Source organism: Nematolebias whitei, chromosome 21, assembly GCF_014905685.2.
Source record: "Nematolebias whitei isolate Nwh7 chromosome 21, NemWhi1, whole genome shotgun sequence".
NCBI classification, from domain to species: domain Eukaryota; kingdom Metazoa; phylum Chordata; class Actinopteri; order Cyprinodontiformes; family Rivulidae; genus Nematolebias; species Nematolebias whitei.
In genome coordinates, this window is record NC_056518.1 from 25954354 (window position 1) to 25970746 (window position 16393).

General features: G+C 38.0%; 1 protein-coding gene across 1 annotated transcript in view; it reads left to right on the top strand.

Moving 5' to 3' along the window:
- The window catches only part of sntg2 (syntrophin, gamma 2), a 102797-nt gene that overhangs the window by 41578 nt on the left and 44826 nt on the right, over nt 1-16393 (top strand). The window contains exon 9 of the mRNA XM_037694782.1: nt 12573-12694. Coding sequence (XP_037550710.1) covers nt 12573-12694 — 122 coding nt within the window. The remainder of the gene's footprint in view (nt 1-12572; nt 12695-16393) is intronic.

Sequence of the window (16393 nt, forward strand, 5' to 3'; positions counted from 1 at the left end):
CAAAGGCCCAGTTAAGATATCCACAAGTTTGAAGAGCTTTGATGTTTTTGTGCTTTTTTGTTCTCTTCAGTCTTTGTGAGGACTTGTTCGGCCCGGAGGTGTGAAGTTCTAATGACAGAAAGTTTGTTCCAGTGGGTGGTGAGAGTTTTAACAGCAGGTACTGATGTGTGAGAGCAGGTTTCCTGTAAACTTCAATGGTGAAGCTTCCTTCTCTTTCCATGTCCACCAGACAGTCCAGAAAAGGCAGCTTGTTGTCGCTGCATCCTCTCTGGTAAACTTGATGTTGTCCACAGAGTTGATGTCTGGTGAACACTTCTACTTCTTTTACATAGATTTTGACCCAAGTGTTAGAGTCGGAATCAGAGAGATTTGTCATTCGCATCTCATGTGGTACATGTGGTGGAACAAAATTATGTATGCAGGGTCCCAGTTACATCAAACAATAATAATGTAAAAGAAAAACAAAGGTAACAACTAAGATCTAAGAAAAACATCAGCTAAATATTAGGGATGGGGCCGATCCGATCCAGTATCGGTATCGGCCTCCGATACCAGCATAATTTACGGATCGGATTTTTCCGATCCACGTGCCAATATTTCCGATCCATGATGCATGTCTGTGGTTGCGCTGTACGTTGGCTTCAAACTATGGAATGGATTTCATGAACGGCAGCTTGTCTCATGAATCCAGAGTAATAAGACCCGCCTCACATTCAGGAAATCCAGTTCATAGTTTGCAGCCAGCTACAACGTGAGGACTGAGTTAGCAGCACTGTGGCTAACAGCTAACCAACTTTTCATCTAAACATGTCCGCTGTGTGGAAGTATTTGACACTAAAAACACCACAAAACAAGACCGTAATGTGCAATGTCTGCAGAGCCATAGTGCCACATTAAACCATGTTAAAGTTAGTTTTACGATGGACATTCGAGCTCCGTGGCTTCAGCGAGGCGCTACTCTCGCTGAATACGAAAGAGGCGACTCGACCTCGGCCAGCCGTGTCCAAAATGTTTAGCAATATGTCATTTCATGCTGCTTTCGAGGAGTCTGAATGGTGGTCCTATTTTGGGATGTTCATATAACCATGGAGTGACTTCCCCTAAATAGAATCTGCAGTAAAATGAATGATTGATTACCTTGTCTTTTTCAAGTTGGAAGTACAGACCCTTTACAAAAAATTAGAATATCATGGAAAAGTTGTTTAACTTCCATAATTCCATTCAAAAAGGTGATCTTTAATAGATGATAGATTCAGGGCCCGCAATTTAAACAATTTCAAGTATTTAATTGTTTATTTTTACATAATTTTGATATTTGTGGATATTTTCTCCTAATAATCAGAAGTGTTGGGGACCACTGTGCATCTCTGTCAGCTGGTGAAATTGGTCCTGGCTAAGTGATGTTCTAGTTTTTCCTTCTGTGTTGAGATTTGAAGGAGGTGGTTTGGCACTGGAGTGTTGATGTTCTCTTCATTCTGAGTTGTTCTGCCTCTGTTTCAGTCAGGTTGTTCCCGTTAGCACATTCAGTGACATTGATAAGTTCCATAGTGGGTATTTTCTGTGGAGACATGGCAAAATTTGGGCCAGAATTTTCAGGCCTGCACAATGGAGGCCTGATTTTAGGCTTGACTCCCAGTGAACTTCACTCCAATTCACACCTTCATGCATGTGACCAAAACATCTCTTTCATGAACCAGTTAGATAAACAGTCTAACGAGCCTCCATTGTGCGGGGCGAGTAGTTACAATCTAACCTGCACGTGAATCAGGCCTCATACAGTTCTATAAAGCTTGGAGCTCCACACATTCCTGATATTTTTGAATTGATAGTCTTCCAGATGGGAACTGAAATGTCTTCAGCTTCAGAAATGAAGTCCAGTTTTTAATTTAATTTTATTTTTTTATTATGACCTGGATGACTGAGAATATTCATCAGCATGTTAAACTGGTAATGTTTGTGCCTCTATTAGACAAATTAATAATTTTAAAATAATCTCTTTGGTTTTACTGCTTCAATATCTGCACAAGAATGAAGCTTAAACCAGCAGTTTGCAGCAAAGCCCATTGTATTAATGCATAATCTCCCCTTTTTTGTTGTGGGACTGCAGGAGGGAGCTCATCTCTCTTTATTTGCCTTTAGAGAGCCTCTGTATTCATCACTGCAGCTGCCTCAGCAGCACTGAGCACTAACTGGACACAAGCAGGCAGCGCTATCAGCTGCAGGTAGAGCGCCGCCTCTTTGTGGACCCTGGACTCATACAAATCCACTTTGACTTTGACATGTTAATAAATGCAAAGTAATCCTTGATGTCCTCGATGTATTTGTGCTTGAATGGCATTTTAGCTGCATGAAACGGGGCTTCTAGTTCTGATACCGAGCTGTTCCAGAGATTTGTGCAAAAAGGAACAAATATATTAATTGAGCCAGTCTTCCGTTTGTTTCTGCACCTTTCCATCATGCTGCAATAAGTACAGATGCTGGTCATAAAATTAGAATATCATGAAAATTTTGATTTATTTAAGTAATTCTGTTCAAAAAGTGAAACTTGTATATTATATTCCTTTATTACACATGGACTGATATATTTCAAATGTTTATTTTAATGTTGATGATACAACTAATGAAAACCCCAAATTCAGTATCCCAGAAAATTAAAATATTGTGAAAAGGTTCAATATTTAAGCCACTTAGTGTCACACTCTAATCAGCTAATTAACTCAAAACACCTGCAAAGGCCTTTAAATGGTCTCTGTCTAGTTCTGTAGGCTACACAATCATGGGGAAAACTGCTGACTTGACAGTTGTCCAAAAGCCGACCAGTGACGCCTTGCACAAGGAGGGCAAGACACAAAAGGTCATTGCTAAAGAGGCTGGCTGTTCATAAAGCTCTGTGTCCAAGCACATTAATAGAGAGGCAAAGGGAAGGAAATGATGTGGTAGAAAAAAATGTACAAGCAATAGGGATAACCTCACACTGGAGAAGATGGTGAAACAAAACCCATTCCAAAATGTGGGGAGATTCACAAAGTGTGGACTGCAGCTGGAGTCGGTGCTTCAAGAACCACCATGCACAGACGTATGCAAGACATGGATTTCAGCTGTTGCATTTCTTGTCAAGCCACTCTTGAACAAGACAGCCTCAGAAGCGTCTCACCTGGGCTAAAGACAAAAAGGACTGGACTGCTGCTGAGTGATCCAAAGTTATATGTTCTATGATGAAAGTAAATTTTGCATTACCTTTGGAAATCACGGTCCCAGAGTCTGGAGGAAGAGAGGAGGCAAAGTATCCACATTGCTTGAGGTCCAGTGTCGAGTTTCCACAGTCAGTGATGGTTTGGGGGGCCATGTCATCTGCTAGTGTTGGTCCACTGTTTTCAGAGGTCCAAGGTCAACACAGTCATCTACCAGGAAGTTTTAGAGCACTTCATGCTTCCTGCTGCTGACCAACTTTATGGAGATGCAGATTTCATTTTCCAGTAGGATTTGGCACCTGCACACAGTGCCAAAGCTACCAGTACCTGGTTTAAGGACCATGGTATCCCTGTTCTTAATTGGCCAGCAAACTCACCTGACCTTAACCCCATAGAAAATCTATGGGGTATTATGAAGAGGAAGATGTAATACTCCAGACCCAACAATTCAGAAGAGCTGAAGGCCACTATCAGAGCAACCTGGGCTCTAATAACACCTGAGCCAGTGCCACAGACTGATCGACTCCATGCCACGCTGCACATGCTCATACTTTTCATGTTCATACTTTTCAGTTGGACAACATTTCTAAAAGTCCTTTTTTTTTTAATTGGTCTTAAGTAATATTCAAATTTTCTGAGATACTGAATTTGGTTTTTTTTGTTAGTTGTCTGTTATAATCATCAACGGTAAAATAAATAAACACGACATATATCAGTCGGTGTGTAATGAATGAATACAATATACAAGTTTCATCCTTTGATTGGAATTACTGAAATAAATGAACTTTTTCATGATATTCTAATTTTATGACCAGCACTTGTATAAAAAACTGACTGACTGACTTATTATTTCCAGTTGCTGATAACGGCTGTATTTGGAGGTTAAAAAAACTGGTAAAATACTATTTTTTTTTTTTTTTTGCCTATCTTGAGCTTGATGATTGCTGCGATTACAAAGTGCAGCTGAGATGATCTGTAGGAGCAGTCTCACTTCAGATGTTACTGATTTCAGAAGGCAGCATTTCATTTTTTCCAGAGCTTTGTGCTTTTTAGTCTACTCGATATGCAGTAAACAGTATTCACCTCATTGCTGCACGTTTTGAAATAAATGGTTCAAAACATTTTGAACAGCACAAAAATGAAAGAACCCTTGTTTCTGTTCTGATGTTATTTTCTTTATTTTTGTCATAACTTTTGATTTGCTACTCCTTCTGTGGCTTTGTAATAACTCAATGATATCAGAAAACCATGCAGCTCAATTAGGAATGGAGACGAAACAAAAAAAAAAACTGCAAAATTTTCCTCTGGGACATCAATGGGATTTCAGGGAACGCGTAAAAACCCAGTCCTGTACAGCTATATAGCTGATGGTCGTACTTTTGAGCAGAGACATTAATCAAAGTTTAAACAAATAAGATAATTAGAATTTTGACGTCTTTGATTTTATACAATCACAGTTTAGGTTAAATTTTTAAATGTTTTACCACAAAATGTTTAATTTAGTAATTCACACCGTCATCTTAACTTTTTTTCTTTCTCAGTCAAACTTTATTTACTGCCTGCAATAAATTGTTGGCAATCTTGTCTTTCACCCAGTCTCTTTGATTATAGTTTATCTTAAAATCCTTCTGACATGCAAAGCGTGCACAGTCAAACTCATCATATGTGAGCATTTATCAGGTCGTCTTATCTCTCACATTAAACACAATAAAAATAATTTAAACTGATGTGTTCACTTTAAATGTTTTAATGTACCTTATAGTTTTTGCACAGAAAGGTTTATTCGGTTTGCACTAAACCTGTCTGCCTGGGCGGGAATCTCCATGGCAACCAGTGATTCTGGCAAATTTGTCGCCATCTTGAAATATTAAGCAGGTTATTCTGTATTAAATTAATCTTTCACAGTGGTCTTTGTGCTTAGTTTTTACAATTCTGTAATCAGAACCATTATCTTAAAAAATTGGTTAAATAATGCCTTTGCAGAATATTTATTTAAAAAACAACTTAAGAGATCAAGTTTTAACCTTGAGTTTCTAAATGAAGCTTACTCTCTTAAGAATTGGAGTTGATTTATTAAGAATAATGTTACAAAAGCAAGTTCCTACTTATTGACCTACAGAAAAGTTTTTACATATTGAACAAAGTTCAGTCAGGTCCTCTGGACATTTTTTAAATTTTCACTTTTTTAAACGTTTCGTCTTCCTTCCAAAAGACTTCATTAGTCTGAGGAGCCACAACAAACTCATTCCCATAAGCAGCAAACTCACATAATGGACCAACCAGTTTGATGGTGGTAAGATGGTTTCTGGAGTCCGCCCTCTCCTCCATCTATTCCTCTGAGGCAGTCATGGGCAAAGTGGTTCAAAACATCAAAGTTCATGCTCAATAATTCATGCAAAAAAAATCCAACAAAGTTAAGTCTTACTTAATTTACTGACTTAAATTTGTTAGATTTATTTTTATTTTTTTTACCTGGATTATTGAGCATGAATGTTGCATATTTAAGTTTTAGTTTTACATTGGTGCATTTTGACATTTATTCAGGACATTTCTAGTATAGATTTCAATGTCTCCAGTCTAAATTATTAATTTTTAATGGAGCTTCATCAGAGTGCACTTTGTGTTTTTAATCTATTTCAAGTAGCTTTAAAGATGAGGTTGCTGGTTGAGAGAACCATGTCTGAATTTTAGCTGGCAGTTTTTTTTTTTTAAAGATTGAAGGGTTCAAAGTGTTTGTCATGTGCACGACTGGAAACACGTTTCCCTGAGCAGTGAAATTCTTACTTTGATGTCAACAATGAATGCCAAGCAGAGAAAGAAAGGTATTTACTATAAAAGAAAACCAAAACAAAGTAAAATGTAGCATCAGGTAAGACAAAAAGGTGCAAAAAGGTTCAGTCGAGTCATGCGAACATTCATTTATTTATGAGCCTGATGCACTTGTAAAGAAGGAATTCTTAAATCTGGAGGTCCTGATTCCACACTTCTATACCTCCAGCCTGAGGGTCAAGATGTAAACGGTCGATATTGGAGGAGAGTGGGGTCTTTAGCAGCGTCCTGGTGATCTACTCAGCAGTCTGCTCCCCTCTCTGCAGGTGTTTGTGGTCCGTGGTTGCAGTGCTGCTGTACCAAACTGTGATGCAGCTGTTAAGATGCTCTCAACCACACAGCTGTAAAAGTTGCTGAGGATTTCAGGTGACATAGTTTTTAACCCAACCCATTAAGAATTCAGCTAAAGATGAATAAGAGTACAAAATTGGAAGAGAAGCAAATAAACTGATGTAAAGGGCTGCAGAGAGCTATATTCATCAAAGCCATCTCTGCATACAACCTATACAACTATATGTAAAACACAGTCAGTGGTAGTTCACCTCAGGTAACCTTGGTGCTTGATACCATCCTTCAAGGATGAAGGAAAAAAAACATCTAGAAATGTTAGTCATCTTAAAAAATACCCAAACAATTTAATTTAGCCTTTTCAGAAGGCTGTGTTTTCAAAGCTTAAGCTCAAGATTTTTATTCTTGTGATTTGAGTTCTTCCGTTGAATGAGAAATGGCTTTCTAGCCCAGGTTCACCATTTTTCATTAACGCTCAGCGATCACATGCAGAAAAATGCTGAGGGAAGGCGACAGCAGTTGCTCCTCAGAGCAGTCCCAATAAACCCAGCTGCACTGTGGGGGCACGGTGGGGGGAGGCGCACGGTGCGCCCTTTTTCTTGACAGACTTTGCTTTTTTTTTTTTTATATAAGGTTCATGTTGTGGTCCAGTTAATAAATGGCTGTGTGCTGAAAGGGCAGCTGAGTTTACAGGAGGATGTCAAAACTTGTTCGGAAAATGAGCGAGTCAAAATGGTGCAAGAAGGCTGAGTGAAATCTGATTCGACAAGAAAATAAATTGCTGTTCCTCTTCAGAAAAGAACTGCAGGCCAAGACACCAAAAATAAATTCTTTACCTTCATAAGAATAGCTGCTTCAAGTATAGTCTGCTGATTACCATTTATTATCACTTTAATGATATTTGAAGGTCACAAATTTGTTTTTAATTACAAAATAAATTGAATCAATTGATATAAAAATGAAAATAAATTGCTTAAAATTACTTTAGAGTCTTTAAAAAAACAACTCCTACTCTTTAAAAACGCATCAGGATTTTAACATTCCTTCTTGCAGCACACATTTTAGTCTCTCGTAGTTCTATTTTATCCACATTTAAGTTTTGTGCATTTTACTTAAATATCAGACTGCAGAAAGGTTGAGGTGCTTCTCAGATCTTTGAATTATGTCCAAATTATCTTATGCCCGTGATAAAATAGTCCCCCCCCCCCCCCCCCGTCCTGTCCAGCATTGTGATACTTAGAATTATTGTCCGAGTGTCAAAGTGATACCCAACAGATTTACTTTCACAAGCAGAGCATTATGGTTGGCCTTAATGCTCTGCTTGATATATAAATTAAATCTTATTAGAATGTGCTTTGGGTTTGTTTCAGATGTAATGGACATGGGGATGAAAAACAAAGATAAAGCAGAAAAGTGAGAGAAGGGTTACAATGTTCTTATGCCTGTGATAAAATGGTCTTGACTTTCACTCCCAGCTATGCAGACTATTTTTTTGCAATTTTTGAAGACCTTTGACCTAATTAAAGAGACTGAAGCCAAATAATTTACTAAACTTTCACTTTTCAGTTACATTTATTTTTGTTGTTGAGGCTATTTCACTGTAAATTATTTTTTTCCAGTTTAAAACGGATACATTTCTGTTTTAATTTAATGACTGGCTTATTTTAAGCTTGTTTTTATAATAATGAGTCGCAAACACCACAGCGCTGATCATAAACACATGAAAATTTATAATGTAGAGCGTAGTCAAAGCTCTAAGGTTGTTTTGCACGTTTTTGATTTAAGCACGTTCAGAATAAATTTATATAGTTTGCACACACACACACACACAAAAAAAAGCCTCTTTGTCTATAAAATATAAAGAACACCATTCCTTATTAGGGATTTTTACAGGTGGAAATTTTTCCATTTTTAATACCACACAGACTAAACAGAAATTTTTGCAATTTGACTTTTATCTGAGGTTTTTCTGATAGCTCAACAGTTTGCAACAGAACTTTTTTTTCCATCAGTCAAATGTATTACGATTAAAGGCCTAGCATTCCTTGAAAGAAAGCGTATTGCCTGCAGCTTTTCATGGCTGAGCTTTAAACGAAGATGTGTTGAAATGAACAAACCTGGAAATCACAGCAGGTGTAATTTCATGTTTGTAGATCTTGAATTTTTATTAGGACTAGAAGTATTAGGAATGATTGTCAGCTACTACCACACAGTTTTAGCTTAATATCTAGAAAATTGACTGTTATAGCTGTTTTTGTGTTCTCTAAGGTCAGTTGGCAGTGACAGCCATCTTCAATTGAATGGAAACCCAAAGCTAATCTGTTCATGTTCATCCAATAATTACTTTATAAGAGTTTGTTTAAAATCTGAAGATGTTTTACTTAAGGTTCAAAAGGGCTAAAACTTTATTTGTTTTTGACAGTGTGTGATAACATTTTCATGTCCAACAAAGTTCAGTCAGGTCATCTGCACGGCTTTATTTTATTTTTTAATTGTTGAAACATTTTGTCCTTCATCCAAAGGACTTCCTCAGACTGAAAAGCCACAACAAGCTCAGGCTCACAAGCAACACACTCGCATAGAGGGCCAACCAGTTTGCTGATGATGAGATGGTTTCTGGGGCCCAAAATCAGGGATTTTTTTTTTCTGGATCACTGAGCATGAACGTTGATGTTTTGAACCACTTTGGCTATGGCTTCCTCATAGTAGTCGATGGGGGAGAGGGCAGGCCCCAGAAACCATCTTATCACCAGCAAATTGGTCGGTCCACTATGTGGGTTTGCTGCTTGTGGGACTCAGTTTATTGCATCTCCTCAGACTGAAGAAACCCTTTGGATGAAAGCTGAAACGTCTCAACAAAACAAAAAAAGAAACCATCCAGATGACCTGTTAGATTTTTTTTATTTTTATTTTTTTACCTGGATTATTGAGCATGAACTTGAACATTTTCTTGTATTGTTCTAGTTTTCTCACTCGTTAAAACAGCTACTGAAATATGAGTTTAATACATCCAACTCATCCCTTTGTGGGAGTTTTTTTTCTTTCTCAAATGTTTTTGTTTCTATGAAGTTTATCCTCTGAGATTAATTTGTAAAGTATGCATCCTGGGATTAGCTATGAGCTGAATTCAAAGTCTAAAGTCCTCTGCCCATACAATACAGACTCATCCTCTCGTATAGAGAATTAATATTCACAGCTTTGTCTTCATTTGGCTTTTAAATAATAATTCTCCGCTCATCTCCCCAGAGGAGGCAGTCCTGTATCTATAAAGGAGTAGCTGATGTGAGGAGCAGCTCTGTGGATTAAGTTTGTGTGTTCCAGCTCCACAGAGGCAGGTGCTCTGTCACTCTAATCCACTCTGACAGCCTGATAGTGCTCCATTTCCTGCCACCACCCACTTTGTGCAGACCTCCACTCCAGTGCTAACTAAAACGGTGTTCTCAGTTGACATAATTGGGGCGAGGGATAATATTCTTCAGAAATGTAGTTGTGGGTTTTACAGAGTTGACATGGGTCGTTATGGAACGGAGCTGGAGTTGGACTCACTTTGCAAAGGTGTGCATTTTTTCCTCTCCACTTCACTCACAGCTGCAGCTCGTCCAGACGGCGCCTTAACGCTCCGGTGATGTGTTCAGTCGCTCTGGACGCAGCAGAAGGCAGGTGATATATATAATTTTTTTTTTGTTGTTGTGAGCAGACGCACACCTGCACTGCGCCTGCAATTTATAACGCAGCTACATCAGATTATTTGGAGCCGTAGGGGGATTTGGAGCTGACTGATGATCTTTTGCTCCAGGAATGATTGGCTGTTTGATGTTCACTTAGCTTCACTCATTTTATCCCTAAGCCTGTACCTCATTAGGTAATGTGTAATGCATCTGTTCTTCATTAAGAGGTGGCGTGAGATGCATTTAAATGTGGGGAAAAGATCCACTTGGAAAAGCTTTTTGTCAGCATATTGTTCTTCAGGAGCCTCCAATAGATCTTTGTAAGGCCTAATTTGAAATCTGGACATCATGAGACACTTTAAAACAGATTTATAATAATTCCAAGTTGTATAGTTTTTTGGTAATGGAAGTGTTAATAAGAAAACTTAGCAGACATCTAATCTCTTTCCCTACATGTAATCTTGTAATGGAAAGATTTTAACTCTCAGCAATTAGACAGATTAAATCTCACCTTTGAGACTAAACTTAAAGCCCATCGGCTTTGTAACAATCTTGATGCGTTTCGACCTGAACTCCAATACGGACACTCTTCCAGAACGACAACGACCAAGATAACAAATGACTAACGTATCATGGAGCCTTGCGATGCCACGACTTTGTGGACCAAATCCGTGTTCACGTTTCTCCTCATGTTTAGTTCTTATTTAATAATTAATGGAGGAATTTGTTGTGTGGGTTTGAACACTTGAACCTTGGTGAAGACCAGATAATATTTAGGTCTTGTGGCATAAAACGCTTGAATCTCTTGCCATGACTGAAGAAACTCAACCAAGACGAGCCTACAGTGAGAAGGCAGTAAGAGGTTTTGAGGTTGGAGTTGGCATCGGAATACAGGTGCTGGTCATAAAATTAGAAAATCATGAACAAGTAGATTTATTTCAGTAATTCCATTCAAAAAGTGAAACTTGTATAATATATTTATTCATTACACACATACTGATATATTTCAAATGTTTATTTCTATTGATGTTGGTGATTACAACAGACAACTAATGAAAACTCCAAATTCAGTATCTCAGAAAATTAAAATATTGTGAAAAGGTTCAATATTCAAGACACTTAGTGTCACACTCTAATCAGCTAATTAACTCAAAACAATTGCAAAAGTTTTTACATGATCGCTCAGTCTAGTTCTGTAGGCTAGACAATCATGGGTAAGACTGCTGACTTGGCAAATCTCTAAGACGACCATTGATACTTTGCACAAGGAGGGCAAGACACAAAAGGTCATTGCTAAAGAGGCTGGCTGTTCACAGAGCTCTGTGTCCAAGCACATTAATAGAGAGACGAAGGGAAGGAATAGATGTGATAGAAACAAGTGTACAAGCAATAGGGATGACTGCACCCTGGAGAGGATTGTGAAACAAAACCCATTCCAAAATGTGGGGGAGATTCACAAAGAGTGGACTGTAGCTGGAGTCAGTGCTTCAAGAACCACCATGCACAAACCTATGCAAAACATGGGTTTCAGCTGTCGCATGCCTTGTGTCAAGCCACTCTAGAACAAGAGACGGCGTCAAAAGCATCTTGAGACAAAAAGGACTCGACTGCTACTGAGTGGTCCAAAGTTATGTTCTCTGATGAAAGTAAATTTTACATTTCCTTTGGAAATCAAAGTTCCAGAGTCTGGAAGAAGAGAGGAGAGGCACAGAATCCACGTTGCTTGAGGTCCAGTGTCAAGTTTCCACAGTCAGTGATGGTTTGGGGTGTCCTATCATCTGCTAGTGTTGGTCAACTGTGTTTTCTGAGGTCCAAGGTCAACACAGATGTCTACCAGGAAGTTTTAGAGCACTTCATGCTTCCTGCTGCTGACCAACTTTATGGAGATGCAGATTTCATTTTCCAATAGGATTTGGCACCTGCACACAGTGCCAAAGCTACCAGTACCTGGTTTAAGGACCATGGCATACCTGTTTATAATTGGCCAGCAAACTCGCCTGACCTTAACCCCATAGAAAATCTGAAGAGGAAGAAGCGATGCGCCAGACCCAACAATTCAGAAGAGCTGAAGGCCACTATCAAAGCAACCTGGGCTTCAAAACACCTGAGCAGTGCCACAGACTGATCGACTCCATGCCACGCTGCATTGCTGCAGTAATCCAGGCAAAAGGAGCCCCAACTAAGTATTGAGTGCTGTACATGCTCATACGTTTCAGGTTCATAACCTGAATCCCTTACTCACTGCTCTTTGAATTGAGAATGCTCCTCGGATGAGGAGCGAAACGTCTTCTGTTACAAATAAAGTCCAGTTGTTTTTGTATTGAACGTTTTTTGAATTCATCATGTCCTGGATGACTGAGAATCTTCACCAGCATATTTCATGTTCATACTTTTCAGTTGGCCAACATGTCTAAAAATCTTTTTTTTTTAATTGGTCTTAAGTAATATTCTAATTTTATGACCAGCACCTGTATATTGTCTATTAAGTCGGGTCAGGATGGGATTTTGGAGTTGGCGTGTAAATGTTTCATCTGGGTCACATGGTCAGTGATCACAAGGACTTGCAGCTCATCCATTGTTCATGTATTCCTCACAGACTCAGTCACCCCCTTCGCCCTCAGCTAATGAACCAAAGTATGAGAAACGTTGGCTGGACGCCGTCTGCCTGCCCCTGTTGATGGCCAGAGTCTCCAGATACAAAGGCACAGATAAATTAAGGTAAGGCTAATCCAGCTGGATATAATTCACCTCTGAGGTGCATAGTTCACTGAGCAGAGCTGTTGGTTTGGCAAGCGCTTTTTATTTAAACGTAAAGATGTTTCCACTGATGTCTATTCAGACATAAACGGCTTCAAAAGTCACAGCGGCTGTGAGGCTCACGGGGTCCGATGTGTGAGAACGCTGGTCGAACTTATATATGTTTTCTCATTATGGTGCTCGTCCGTTTATTGATTTTTCTGCTGTAGTTCCACCGAAGCTTTTTCAATCGGCATTTTCCTAAATCACCAAGTTGTTCAACAAAATCAACCTGAGTCACTGCATTCGACACTATTCAACATTTTAGTTAAAACAACTTGCAGCTCTTAAGACTTAACTTATGTATTTTTCTAAAAAAAAAAAAAACAGACATTTGCTTCAGCATAAGAAACTATAAATCTGTGAACATAAAGGCTAAGTTTTAAAGTGTAAGCCAAAGCACTGATGCTCGTAAAATCTTACAGCAATCACTTTAAACAAACAAAATCTGCCTTTTAAAATTTGAAATAAGATTTTTTTTTTTACATTTGAGTCTAATGCTGAAGTCCGAGCACAAATCTCTTTGATGTGACAAGATGCATTATAAACAACCTGCATACTTAATGATGTAATTTTATTCTGCACGGTCAATTTAAGTCTATTAAACTTGTTTACAGGACTTAGTTTGGTTTTATCCAATTTAAAGTTTAAAGGACAAACATGTTGAGTGCGTTTAATGAATGGAAGAGGTATAATATGCATAATGTTTGTCGGCTAAATTTAATGACTGTTTTTTTTATTTTAATATTATAATTTCTTGAGTAGCCTAATTGTAGATTTATTGTCTTTGGTTAGAATAAATATTCATGTGCACGAACTACAAAGTCTGACTAAAACAATCTGCCAAGATATCTAAAAATTTAAAAAATAGATTTAAGAAGCCAAAGAGAACCGCCAAAACAGAACATTTCATTTCATATAATCTTTATTTTTTTAAAAGGTGCAAACGTAAACATTGAAGCACAAATTTTACAATTTGACAGGTTTCTTCTAGTAGTTTCAGGAAGTTGGACTTTGTAAAATGCCATTTACGTGATGTAATTTTTAATTGTTTAAACTTTTTTTTTTTTATGACAGAATTGTTCGACAAAAGCCCTATTCGCACGGTTTTAGTTTGACCTAGGGACCACATGGAATAAATATATTACTACCCAACGTCTGCTTTGTATGTGACGCATTCGCATGGGATAACCAGAGCCTGAGCTGAAATTTATGGACATCTTCCGGATAGGATGTTAACGTGCTGCGTATTGCATAACGATGACATCACTTCAGTCACGTCAGTCACAGTAGTCGCGTTCCATTCAGGCTACGGCTATAGCTCGGTGCTGTGTTACTGCTAGCGCTAGCCAGTTGTATGTTATGTGAGCCACCGTTTACATATTATTTTACTCCTTCTCTTCAGCCTTTTCTTTTTTTTGGCGATCGTTACGGGTCGATAGGCTTTTTGCTGGTCTGGGACACAAACGGTTATTTATGCACTCCAATGCAGCCGCCATTGCCAAAAGCAAATAAAAAATGTGCCCAGGAAACAATAACCGCTTAATTATGTATCAGAGCCGCCCATTTATGTCCAAATCACAGAGATGCCTATTCATATTGGATTAGTATTATTACAGAACCTCGGAGTTCAGCAAAATATAGTAGGCAACTTGTGGGGGAATTTTTACTTTACAAATTACTGACAGCTCATTCGCACAAGGTTAACACAGAAAATCTCCATAATTATTACAAATAGCATGTGGTCCCTAGGTAAAACTAATCCTGTGCAAATAGGGCTTTAGTCATTATGTCTGTAACTAACTTTAGAGTTTTCTAAACTTCCCTAAGTTTTACAAACTTTCTTTTATTCTCACAAACATTACACTTATAGTTTAAACACCAAAAACTTTGGTACCATTTGTTTTTAATCCATGGTGTCTGTCTCTAATAGAGTTCCAGTTTTCTTCCAGAGTTCTTAAAAACAAAGACATTTTCAACGTGTCATCTCTAATTTAATGCACTGCTGATAAAGAAACTTGCTTATTTTCACCACTAGAATTTTCTGCTATTTAGGAATTTTATGACACTTTAAACAAAACAGCATCTTGGAGTACTTTTAATTAGCTAAATAAAGGTGCTGTGTCTCATCATTGAAGAGGTGGGGATCACCATGGCAACCAGTTTTAAAGTGACTTGATCTTTATAATATTCAGCAGGTTCTGTTTCATCTTATTCCATCATGGCTGTCCTTTTACGTTCTGAAAAATGTCATCACTTTAATCCCAAATCTTTTAAGTCATGGTGAATTTAAAAAAAAACAAAAAAAAAAAAAAAAAACTGCAGAAATGTGTATTCATGGTAAAAACAAATGCCTAAAGAAGAAATGAAGGTTTAAAGGAAGATGTAGAGGCTCAGCCAAAAAGTCTTTTACATAAAAGATGAAACATTTGAACAAAGAATCCATTTAGATGACTTGACTCCACCTTGTTAGATCCCCTTATCTTGACTCTAATTGAATTCACATGAGGCGGGAATCACCATTTTGTTTAATCAAAATGTTTAAGGACTGTGGCTGCATTGTATTGGACATGCTCCGAGGAGATTAGGAGCTCAGTTGCTGAAAACCCTGATAACTGAACTGATTCAGAAATAGTTGAGTTCAGTCAATAGAGCCCTGGAGGCAAAGAGCACATCAATATCTGAGTTTACTCCACCAAACATGGCTGACATGGGTCTATTAGACTGCACAAACACAGATCTTTATCTGTGGTTGGAAAACTGGAGATGAGCAGAGAATCTGTCAGCATCTCTCAGGAAAAGTCAGATTTATGTACCATTGTTTAGAGTTTATTATAATTCTTTTTATTCTCCTAATCTGTGATTTGTGAATAAATAAGCTGCAGTAAAAAAAACAAAAAACAAAAAAAAACAAAAAAAACAACACCTTGTATTCATGGGGTTGGAGAAACCTTTGAAATTCAACAGATTTTAGTTTCATGATGAACATTTTTACACATTCATTTACACATGATGAATTAATTTATGTTATATATTTTATATGTGTGTTTTATTAGCATAATACAAATTTGAATCAAATATTTAAATTATTGGACCTTTCAACTACTTGTACGCTCGTCGACGTGTAATATAGTCTTCATTAACTCTCCCTTAGCTTCTGGTCTGCTTCAGATAATTTAACAAAACTTCAGACACACTTGCATCATTAATCTATGGAGAGTCATATACACTTTTCCTCAACCTTGCTTCAAGGGCAAGGTCACAAATCAAGGTCAAATGTTATACAAGGCTTTTGTTTGTCCAGGCCATTGCTATAGATGGCTGTACAATAGTCCCTCGCTACTTCACGTTTCATTTTTCTTGGGCTCTCTTTGTCGTAGTTTTTCAAAGTAACACACAATGGCTGGCTGACTGGATGAGCCGTACGATCAGCATGGAATTTGTATTTAAAATAAATTATTTTAAATGATTTGGCACTTGTGTGCAGCCCACAGCTGTGGGAGAAGCTTCCTTTTGCAGCTGATCAGCTGATCTCTGAGAAGTGGCTGAGAGTGCACCTGGAGGCAGAGAGCTGAAATCATGACATGCTGTGCTCTTTTAGAGCATTTAAAGTTTAGAAAC